This window comes from Fusarium pseudograminearum, chromosome 1, assembly GCF_000303195.2.
Source record: "Fusarium pseudograminearum CS3096 chromosome 1, whole genome shotgun sequence".
NCBI classification, from domain to species: Eukaryota; Fungi; Ascomycota; class Sordariomycetes; order Hypocreales; family Nectriaceae; genus Fusarium; species Fusarium pseudograminearum.
Window position 1 is genome coordinate 2,676,106 of NC_031951.1, and position 10,999 is coordinate 2,687,104.

The 10,999-nt window shown below is 49.6% G+C and overlaps 5 protein-coding genes across 5 annotated transcripts, besides 1 other annotated feature; 2 read left to right on the forward strand and 3 right to left on the reverse strand.

Moving 5' to 3' along the window:
• The first annotated feature begins 87 nt into the window (after positions 1 to 87).
• Positions 88 to 113: a microsatellite.
• Positions 114 to 1,284: 1,171 nt separating this feature from the next.
• FPSE_11626 (uncharacterized protein) lies at positions 1,285 to 2,988 on the forward strand (the record flags this gene model as incomplete). The annotated part of the gene is made up of 3 exons (XM_009264743.1): positions 1,285 to 2,706; positions 2,757 to 2,909; positions 2,959 to 2,988. 3 exons carry the CDS (start codon positions 1,285 to 1,287, stop codon positions 2,986 to 2,988), a joined length of 1,605 nt encoding a protein of 534 aa, XP_009263018.1.
• A 709-nt stretch (positions 2,989 to 3,697) lies between these two features.
• Positions 3,698 to 4,735, forward strand: FPSE_11627 (uncharacterized protein; the record flags this gene model as incomplete). The annotated part of the gene is made up of 1 exon (XM_009264744.1): positions 3,698 to 4,735. One exon carries the CDS (start codon positions 3,698 to 3,700, stop codon positions 4,733 to 4,735), a length of 1,038 nt encoding a protein of 345 aa, XP_009263019.1.
• A 98-nt stretch (positions 4,736 to 4,833) lies between these two features.
• On the reverse strand, positions 4,834 to 5,730 carry FPSE_11628 (uncharacterized protein; the record flags this gene model as incomplete). Its single annotated transcript, XM_009264745.1, has 2 exons — positions 4,834 to 5,584; positions 5,666 to 5,730. 2 exons carry the CDS (start codon positions 5,728 to 5,730, stop codon positions 4,834 to 4,836), a joined length of 816 nt encoding a protein of 271 aa, XP_009263020.1.
• Positions 5,731 to 6,853: 1,123 nt separating this feature from the next.
• On the reverse strand, positions 6,854 to 8,588 carry FPSE_11629 (uncharacterized protein; the record flags this gene model as incomplete). The annotated part of the gene is made up of 4 exons (XM_009264746.1): positions 6,854 to 7,868; positions 7,923 to 8,292; positions 8,340 to 8,430; positions 8,478 to 8,588. 4 exons carry the CDS (start codon positions 8,586 to 8,588, stop codon positions 6,854 to 6,856), a joined length of 1,587 nt encoding a protein of 528 aa, XP_009263021.1.
• A 726-nt stretch (positions 8,589 to 9,314) lies between these two features.
• On the reverse strand, positions 9,315 to 10,287 carry FPSE_11630 (uncharacterized protein; the record flags this gene model as incomplete). Its single annotated transcript, XM_009264747.1, has 3 exons — positions 9,315 to 9,564; positions 9,620 to 9,916; positions 9,968 to 10,287. The coding sequence occupies 3 exons, from the start codon at positions 10,285 to 10,287 to the stop codon at positions 9,315 to 9,317; spliced, it is 867 nt and encodes a 288-aa protein (XP_009263022.1).
• Between the last annotated feature and the right edge of the window lie 712 nt (positions 10,288 to 10,999).

Below are 10,999 nucleotides of genomic sequence, written 5' to 3' on the forward strand. Positions count from 1 at the left end.
CAAAAGGTGGAGGTCATTATCCAACCAAGCTGTTAGTCTGCCTACCTCCTACTACCTTACCTAGTAACCTTGGCTGTCTGTCCTAAAATCCTATCCTATCCTATCTCATCCTAGGTATCCTACCTAGTACTATCTCACCTCTGCAACACACTTGTCTCGTCTGTTGTTTCTTCTTCTTGCAACAATCTTCCAGAACCTCAGCCGTCGCAATTGGTTCTATCTTTATCGCTGTCTCTTTGACTGAATGCCTGCGTCTAATTGTGTATGCAGATACTTGATCGTTCACGTTACTGAAAGACTCTCTATCATCTAACGTGCCCAATTCAATCGACGTCATTCGCATGCGAGAACCACCTTGAAGCCACGCCGCCTCGTCGTATTTTATCTTCATATCTTGCTTCTTCGCATCGCCTCTCTCGCGTCCCTGCAACTGTGCTTCTCTCTCTACCTACCTACCATACCATACCATTCCTATACCGATACCGACACCATCTTGCGCCAGCGCCCGACGCCCAACGTTTTGCCCTTAAAACGTCTTGGCAATCTGATTTTTCAGTCTTATCATACTTGTTTTTGCTGTTAGTCTCATCCTAGCGGCTACTCAACTGCCTCTATTATACCCGACAATTCGTTTTGTTTGTTTGTTTGTTGTATGTCCACCCAACTTACTCTCCTCTTTCTTTACATCTCTTATCCTCCACACTGTGGCCAATTTTTTTTCTGCCTACGGTCTTTACAGCTAGCTGTATGCGCCGCAACTTCTACATCCACTCGCTCTCTTCACTCAACTTCTCTCTCGTTATCACAAGCGAGTCGCCCTAACTTGGACCATCTCCTAGACTCAGACTCGGTCTTTGATCATTCAGCACTATCTCCGATCGCCTTTCGGTTCGCGCTTTCTATCGTCACCGGCCTCATCCCGGCGTTAACGGACATCCCCACGACGTCATCACCGCCGCAAAACCCACCCGCCGGCTCACTTCAACATCTAGACCCAAAAACACAGACAATAGTGCTTCAACTTGAAGCATCTTCTCAAACTGCCCAAAACGGACGCATCAAGGGGTCAACGTTGCTTCTCCTTCTTCCTAACCCTCGATCGCTTTTTTCACCCTCCTTAACACCTCCCTTGACCTAAACGGTTGCCGGCATCTCACCTGCGCCCACGCCAAGAATTGTTACGAATTATCCGAACCGCATCACCCGCACGCCCACCCACTAGCCAGTCAGCCAGCCGAGCTTCAGTTTGAGTCATCGTTGGTCAGAGTCGCGGAAACAAATATCATGGGGAACAACAACTCCAGCCAAGGTGGATCTGGCTCAAAGGGCTCCGGTTCTGCCGGGCCTGATGGACCTCTTCAATCTTACCCATCTTTTAGTCGATCTGACACCAAGGATTCCTCACGCTCGTTTCGTACCCTAGGATCCAAGATCCGCAGCAGCAGCAAGTCGGACAGCCCCAGGAACTCAAAGGTCTTGTCCAACGGCGAGAATCCGGTCGAATCTAAGAGCGACGACAGACGTTCCAGTAGGCATGGACGTTCAAGCTCATCTCGACTGAGCCGCAGCGAGCTCCCTCCCCTCAATACCGCCGGGACGGACATTTCAGCATCCGAGTCGGCCCTCGCAGATTCCGCCGTCGGAGAGGACCAACCCCCGCCCTCTCCCGTTCATGGTAACGCCAAAGGCGGCAACCACGACGTGAGTGCCGCGCAAGCATCGGGAGAAGTTGATCACGTTTCCGATCAGCCTCCGTCTGTCAACGCTGGAGCCAACGCGCATATGCAAGCCCCAGGACAGTCCATCCTGGTGAAACGCGAAAATACCATCAACCCAGTCAACAATGGACCTTCTGATGAGTCCAAGGCTGATGGAAATTCCAACGTCGCCATGTCTGAGATTAAAGATATCGATCTTGACGACTTCATCAAGCGACTCTTGGATGCGGGTTATGCTGGAAAGGTCACCAAGAGTGTTTGTCTCAAGAACGCCGAAATTGTTGCCATTTGCCAAAGGGCAAGAGAGGTTTTTCTTTCACAGCCTGCTTTGTTAGAGTTGGATGCGCCTGTCAAGGTTGTGGGTGATGTCCACGGACAGTACACTGACGTTATCCGAATGTTTGAGATGTGTGGCTTCCCTCCAAACTCAAACTATCTTTTTCTCGGCGACTACGTTGATCGAGGAAAGCAATCACTGGAGACAATTCTGCTGCTACTCTGCTATAAGCTCAAATTCCCCGAAAACTTTTTCCTCCTCCGGGGAAACCACGAGTGCGCCAATGTCACACGAGTTTATGGCTTTTACGACGAATGCAAGCGAAGGTGCAATGTCAAAATCTGGAAGACGTTTATTGACTGCTTTAACACTCTTCCAATCGCCGCGATCGTTGCCGGCAAGATCTTCTGTGTTCACGGAGGATTGTCACCAGCTCTAGTTCACATGGACGACATTCGAAATATTGCTCGACCCACTGACGTCCCCGATTATGGACTGCTCAACGATCTTCTCTGGTCTGATCCTGCCGACATGGAGCAAGACTGGGAAGCCAATGAGAGAGGCGTCAGTTATTGTTTTGGTAAACGAGTTATTACAGAGTTTTTGGCAGTACATGATTTTGATCTTATCTGTCGAGCGCACATGGTGGTTGAGGATGGCTATGAATTCTTCAACGATAGGGTTCTGGTGACAGTCTTCAGTGCCCCCAATGTAAGTTCTTACCTGCTAACTCCCCTCGGGCCAAAAGCTAACTTGTGCAGTACTGCGGTGAATTTGACAACTGGGGCGCCGTTATGTCGGTATCCGCTGAGTTACTCTGTAGCTTTGAGCTTCTCAAGCCTCTCGACTCGAGCGCTCTCAAGAGCCACATCAAGAAGAGCCGAAACAAGCGCCAGCATATGCTGAACAGTCCGGTAAGTCTAAAATCTAACGATTTCTTGGGTTCCTACTAACTGGTTACAGCCCGCCATGATTCAACCTCAGAGCATGTAATGATGTACATATCGCAAATACGAATCCGACTTTTTTTTATGCCAGTTTCCTCCATTACGAAACATTCATTTTACACCAATGATGGCAATTCGAGGGCGACCTAGAAGATGCTGCCATTGTTTTAAGCAGAAAGAACAGCGCAAACAGATCAACTCTAGCAAGAGTATGAATAAGGTCCAGAATATGGCCTTGCGAGCCAAGAACAAATATACTCCGTACGCAGTGACCCAATATCACGGTGTGACAGCCGCTAAGGTCACTGTCTCTGCCCCGAGTAACGGACGTAACTGTCCTAAATATACAACCTGAAATGGTTGAAAGGCACGCAAGGCCTAAAGCAGCGCCGCCATGTATACGCTTCGGAGTTTGGGAACGATTGGCCTATGCTTGGCGCATTTGTAAAGGATTGATGGGAGGATTGGAAGGGTACATCCCTATAGAGTTTTCATGGGCTTATAGCAAGATCTGGGATCTTGGTTTGTGCATAGCAGCAGGAATTGAGTACAAGCAGTTCCTAGTAATTTGTTTTTTGTTTATATACTCGCTCCTCATGACTTGTTCTTTCATAGTGAACTCAATGTTGATATTGCCAAGACATGTGATTGGCCAATGCGGGGTGTGCTGGCTTAGTCATGGTTCAGCAGACGTCGAAAATTGATCGTCTAAATCACGACAATCAGCTTCACCACATTAGACAACCACCGCCAATATGCAACGCCACGCCTTCCGTTCGGTGTGTAGCCGGACAAGGCCAGAGCTCGAGCAGGCCTCGGATGCTCTCCGAAACTACGCCCGCCAATTCTCGACTTCACAGATTCAGGCTGCCGATGGTCCCAGTACCCCGAGGCCGACTGCCCGTCCCGCTCAAGCTGGTGGCCCCAAGGTCATCGACATAAAGAGTCTGCCCCTGCGTGGCAGAGGAGGTCTAAGGGGTCGTGGTAGTTTCCGTGGACGAGGCGGATTTGCGGGTAGGGGAGGGTCTTCAGCCCAGGATCGCCCATCCTCGCCTATGCGAACTGGCCAGCCTATGACAAGAGGTCGAGGCGGAGGCGGTTTTGACGCCAGAGGCCGCGGTGGACGTGGACGTGGAGGTCGGGGTCGTGGCCGGGGTCGAGGAGGAGGCAAAGGCGACCGACGAAGGGATGATGACGACAAGGATAGAAACAAGGACCGAAACGAATTCAACAACATGGATCCCGATGAGAAGTCTTTCGACGATAGCATTCGATTCGGCATGCGCTCCGAGTACACACCATCCTTCACACTCGAGTCCGTCAACCAATTCGCCCCTGTCACACCAAGCACCGCTGCTGGAAAGTCAGCTGCTGTTATGCAGAACCTCAGCGTTCTCGGCACAGCAGACCACGTCGGTGCTCCAGAACCCTTCCAGCCCAAATACTACGCCTCCGAGACCGAGGCCGGCGGTATTCGTTTCTTCGCCGATGCCGATGCTAAGAATGCCGCCGAGCAGTACCTCCAAGGAAGGGCCAGAACCGAAGGCAAGGAGCTTACGGGCCCTATCGTTGCCGAAGCCGAGGAGGCCATCCGTCAGGTTATTACACAGCGAGCTGTCCAGGGCCAGCATGAGACACCCAAGTTCGCATCAGACCCCGTTGGAGTGTCCCGCTCATGGCATCTCCGATCTGAGACGTACACTACCCACGACGTCAACTCGTTCCAGACAAAGTTGACGTCTCTTCTGGATAAGAAAGGCGCTGGTGGAAAGGGCGGACAGGCGAAGGCTTAAAAGAAATCCGTATTAGATCTTAGGATCAGTGTACACTTGTCACGATATGTAATACTACAAATATTCTGCATCTATCCTACAACTGCCAGTCTGTGCCTCTATAGTTGACGAATCGTCTGTGCCTCCTCCTGGTCAATCTCCTTCATCTTCTTGTCCTGCACCTTTTGCAACTCCTTCTCAGCCTTCTTGACGATGTCAGGGAGAACGGTGCCGTTCTTCTTCCAGTCCTTTAGCGTCTTTTCGTGTCGTGATCGAGCATTGCGAATGCGGTCCTTCCACTGCTGAACAGCCTCCTTGATTCGTCGTTCGACATCGTCCTTGCGCTCTAGCTCCACCTTGAGAAGAAGCTCAAGCTCATTGTCCTCGGATCGTTGAGGCTGCTGGTTGAATTCCCGACTCGATTGTACTGCTGACATGATGGGCTTGATGTATTCCTTGTCGTTGACCAGTAGCGAAATAGCTCGGCCAGATCGAGGAACAACCTGCGCCAGCTCTCGGAGGGGAAATGTAGCGTCGGCGCCCTCCTCATCCTTAATGGTCACAGGCAGTGAACCCAGGTTTGTTGGGTTGAAGCGACCACCGTGGATCATACTCGCAAGTTGAGTCTTGAAATGCGCATCGATGGGTGCGTATGCAGCAATAACAGCTGTAAAGTCGAGAGGATCCTCTGGGTCGGGCGCAGGCACCTTTGCCGTGTCATATTCGGCCTTGTTCATAGACCCCGCAGCCGCCTTTGCAGTGGCAGTATTGGGACTGTTGGCAGGTGCCGAGATCTTGCGCTTCTTGAGAAGTGCATGGGATGTGCTGAATGCGCGAGGGCTGGCGGCTATCGAGCGGAGAGGAGCTGGTCTGGGTGGTCGATCAGGTTAGTCGATCAATTGCATGATTTGAGTTGAGGTTGCAGATGAAGGAATATACGATGGGACGTACCCCTCTGAGCGCACCAACTGGCGCAGACAGGTCCTGAGAGGTGCATTGGCTCGTGAAAATGCCATTTTAAAGAGTGTGTTGTGGTTGAAGCGGTTTTGCGTGTTTCTTAGGTCGAGGTAAAGATCGAAATTCCTGCACGACGTCAGTTCGTGGTGGGTTCTACTGTGTGATAAGATAAGGCATTGCTAGCATTCCAACATTGACATGAGGTTTACACGATATGAGCTACAGATATATGTACAAGATATGAATTTATGTAAATGCAATGAGATCAACATAATTCTCTGATATTATAATTGATTTGATTAAAATAATATGGCTGTTCTATTACAGGCGCGACAAGTTTATCGAAGACTTGACTGGACTCTTGCACAGCAACCTTGAAAACCATCACCGTACTACTACAACGGCCTCATAGTTGCAACACTTTAATCCAGTTTGTACTTGGGCATTTAAGATCTCAGTTCATTTTTGACTCTTGAATTGCTGTCGAGAATGCGATAAGCTGTAGTAGCCCCTCCTTAGCCCTGTCACCCCCGCAGAAGCGTGGTCAAAAAGAATGGTATGGATGCATCCAACAGACAACACCACATCACTACACCTTTGATCGTGGCAGGGTTCGAACCTGCGACATTTTGCGCGTTCAATAATTTGTAAAGCAAACGTGATAACCACTACACTACACGACCAAGTAGTTTGTAATGTCCTTCTGTGTTGTGAGTTATAGATCCTGGCTGGTTGTGGGAGTTCAAGCGTCAGGACATGTCAGAGTGGAGAGATGGATAAACAGACTGGTGCTATTGTCGAAAAGCATGTTTATTCACAAGGGAACTATATAAAAGACTGAAAGGCCGAGGTGGTGTTGCTAACTCCTAGAGAGGACTGCGTTGTATGGCATACTGTAGTATGCAGGGTTACACCGACACTCCCCGAGCGCCGTACTGCATGATTACAGGATACAATAAAGATGATTTAATTCATTATTCAGTAGTGTCAAAACTAATTACGTATTCGTAAAGAATAGAAAATCCTTCTTTTACATAACTGTTCTCACTCGTATGACATGCGTCCTCCCATACCAGCCAACCTTACATACTTCTCATGGTTCAATGTATATGGTGTCTTATTCGTCATCATAATAAACTAACCCTCACCATAATAAACTAAGCTTCATTGCATCATCAATACTTATGACTGAAGAGGTTTGCCCATACCTCCATATGTGATCATCTTGGTGATCTGGTACTCACTAATACCATACAACGATCCCTCACGACCAAAGCCACTCTCCTTCACACCACCAAATGGCGCAGCAGCATCGGAGATGAGACCAGTGTTGACACCAACCATACCCACCTCAAGGGCCTCGGCAATACGGTGCACACGCTCAAGATCGCGGGAGAAGAAGTAACCCGCCAGTCCAACCTCAGTGTTGTTGGCCATCTTGACCACCTCCGCTTCTGTCTCAAAGGGAAAGAGACCAGCGACAGGTCCAAAGGTCTCCTGAGAAGCCATGTCCATCTCTGGAGTCATATCACGGATGACAGTGGGAGCATAAAAGTTGGAACCGAGGTCGCTGAGTCGCTTGCCTCCAATGGTGACCTTTCCGCCCTTCTTCTCGGCATCCTTGACATGGGCCTCAACTTTCTCAATGGCCTTGTCGTGGATCAGAGGTCCATGCGTAACGCCTTGGTCGAAACCGTGTCCTACATTGAACGACTTGACCTTTTCGGTAAACTTGGTCACAAACTCATCATAGATGCCGCGTTGAACGTAGATTCGGTTGGCGCAGACACAGGTCTGGCCTGAAGATCGGAACTTGGATGTGATAGCTCCAGCCACGGCAGCATCAACATCGGCGTCGTCAAAGACGATGAAGGGGGCGTTTCCACCAAGCTCCATGGAAAGCTTCTTGAGGGTACCGGCTGATTGCTTCATAAGAAGCTTTCCAACGTTGGTGGAACCGGTGAAAGAGACCTTGCGGATTGTGGGGTCAGAAGTAAGAAGCTCGCCGAGTTCGGGTGTGTTCTCGTGTGAAGTCACGACGTTGACAACGCCCTTGGGGATTCCTGCACGGTGAGCCAACTCGGCCAGGGCTAGTGAAGTAAAGGGGGTCTCGGCTGGAGCCTTTGCGACGACCGTGCAGCCTGCAGCTAAAGCAGGTCCGATCTTTCGTGTGATCATGGCAGCGGGAAAGTTCCAACTAGAGACATCAGATCAATATTGAGCTTCAAGTAGAAAGGGGAGGGCCTCTTACGGTGTAATCAAACCACATACTCCAACGGGCTCTTTCAGGGTCCATACACGGTTGCCAGGTACTGAACTGGGAATTGTATCACCATATACTCGTGGTGCCTCCTCACTGAACCACTCAAGGAAGTTGGCAGCATAAGTTGTCTCGCCTTTAGCATCAGCCATGGGCTTTCCGTTTTCCCATGTAATAAGTTTTGCGATGTCCTCTGCGTTGGCTGTCATCTGCTCATACCAGGCGCGCAACAGCTTGGAGCGCTCACGGCCTGTTTTGTTGCGGAACGAAGGGAACGCATCAGCAGCAGCGCGAATGGCTAGTTGAGCGTCCTTGGAGTCAAACTCGGGGCATGTTCCGATGAGTTCGCCAGTTGAAGGGTCTATATCGTTAATTTGTGATAGAGGTAGTGAGAAGATTGAGACTTACCATTCACTTTGAATGTCTTGCCAGACTTGGCCTTGACCCATTCGCCGTTGACATAACAGACATCTTGCTTGAAGAGAGAGGGATCTTTAAGCTTAGAGATGTTAGTTTGTGATAACATCAACTGTAAATGACAAGTACCTTTGGGGGAGAGGCGTTGGATGCTTTTCGAGTAATCATCAAGGTGATGGCTGGAGATTGTCGCAGCGCACCTCGTGCTGAGGGGGCAACCAAGCGCTGAAGAAGAGCCATTGCGACAAGTACCTAATTTCTAGTTGATTAAAAAAACAATGATATCAGACTCAGTCAATTGAAGAAACTGTATGGTTTATTGACTGTTGATAATCTGAAATGCAATGATAGATGATATCGAAATTGCCAGGTACTGGCGGGGTGACGTCTTGTTAAAGCTCCCGGCTCAAGCTTGTGTGGGGTAACGTTGGATGGAACTAAAACCTCCCCGGAGCCGGCATTCTTCTCAATCAACCTACCTAAAACACCAAGATCGGCTCCGGCGGGACCGGCAACGATAGGACTTGTGTGAAAATTGCTTAACGAGTCAGTGACTTGCGTCTTTTATCGGTCTCTTCAAGTTCTGGCACTGATTGACAATCTATCTAAGCAGCTGTTCAAGCTTTCCCCATGTTTCATCACTGACCGGGCCGTGCAAGTGAGCGGAATAGGCAAGTGTTTGCGAAAGATAGCCCATTTCACAAGACGAGTGCGATTATCGTCTACTATTGATGTAGTTATCAAACAATATGAGAGCATGCAGTTTATCTTCTCAATTTAGATAGAAATAATATATGTAACAGTATGAAAGTTGTGCCTTGTTTGGCCTCAAAGATTGTCCCTCGGTATCGAATATCATCATCCCAAACTCCAAACACCTCATGCTAATTAAGGATAGTAGTCCATCCATAGACACATATCTCCCGGCCGTCGAGTTTTAATATTTCCATTCATTCATTCATCCCTTCACCCGTACCTGTTCTGTTGGGACCGCAGTGGCAATTGGCGATCCAAAGTATGGAACGCTTGTGTTCGAGGGGTAAACGGCGTCGCTCGAGAATCGGGCATCTTCATGTTGTGCATTTCCCAAACACCCCTGTCCTTCGGTTCCGATGTCGTGGATCCCTCTTCCTCGTCATCGTCTTCGGAAATGTCATTGATCTTATTGGGAAGGAGGGCATAGATTGACAACGCCAAGCTCAAAAGGTAAACAAAGCTAGGGGATTGTCAGCAAATCTCGTTTGTGTTTTCCTTTCTCGAGCGCAACTTACAGCATGTATACAGCTATGACAAGAGAGTACTTGGCGACCATGCAGCTCTTGTACTTTCCATAAGGCCGCGCAATGTCGCATCCTATACGATAGTACCAGGCTGCAGGTGCGGGATATCGCGAATCGGCATAGTCGGGTCCAATGGTTCCGTAGGTGCAAACGGTGTACAGAGCGACCAGACTGATATTGATAAAGGTGGCAAAGATTGGGTACCAACATTTCATGATGAAAGCTATAAGCTTGCCGAGAAGAAAGAAGAGTGAGATGACCGAGATGGCAACGTTGAAATCGGTAAATCTTTTTTCATGTCAGTCAATCATCATTTGATGGAGTCGGACAGAAACTCACGTTCTTGTCCAGATGAGGGCAACCTTGGGTAAAGGTCGATAGTTGGCATAAGCGTAGAGAATCATGGCAGGGTTCGAGTTGAGCGGAGGATCATGTTCCCAACCAATCTGCCACATGTCGGTTCGGTAGAGATTGGGCTGAGAGATACCAAAGATGACCAGAGCGGCCACGACTCCGATCAACTCAGCAGGCATAAGCCACCAAACGGTCTTTCTCGCCAGGCGAGGCCATTTTCTGAAGACGATTTTATAGGTCCTAGGCTTTGCTAGTTTGTCTATGTGCTCTTGTGATGAGCGATTGAACATGGGAAGCTTCATCATGTCGATAGTTCGCGTGGTTGCTCTTTCGTTTGTAGTCGGCTGCTGGAGCAGCTATAGTCGGTTACACATACACGATATCGTGGTAGAAACTTGTGTATAACTCCAAGCTCGTCAAGTTGGTTTGTCGCTATGGCTGGCCGGCAGCTGTGAATCTCAGTTGAAGATGTAAAGGAGCCGTTCAAGTGGCCAGGTCGGGGGTGGGCAGCGGTTTAAGGGCCTTCAAGGCGGCCAGCAGAAGCGCAACGGATCGGCTGAAGAGGCGAGAGGGAACCGCATACGCACACGCACAGCAGACTTGTGAAGGGGGGCCCGCAAGGGTTTCCCCAGCTGTGAGAGGCTCATGGCCTGTGAAGAAAACCACTCTAAGTGCCATCAGTGTGATCCTGTGTGAAAACAGCCTGTGAGCGGCAACCAAGATGCGGGAGGCGGGCGCCTGGAGTGATACTCAGTATGCCAATCACCACCAGCATCTAAAGCGCAGCCAATGGCGTTGCAGAGCTGCTTGGCCATCACCACTCGTCTCCCCTGTTAAGCGCCCGGGTGGAATATGGTAAGATGCTCGATGCTGACAAGAGAGCCCGATTGGCTGGGCCAGAGGTTGGAGCTGCAACTCCATGAGTCTCACTGGCCAATCAGAAGACGGAAAATGCAGTTGAATATGTGCCTCCAGAGTCCAAACAACAGGGATTTGAGCCGCCTGTTTTTTTGCCGT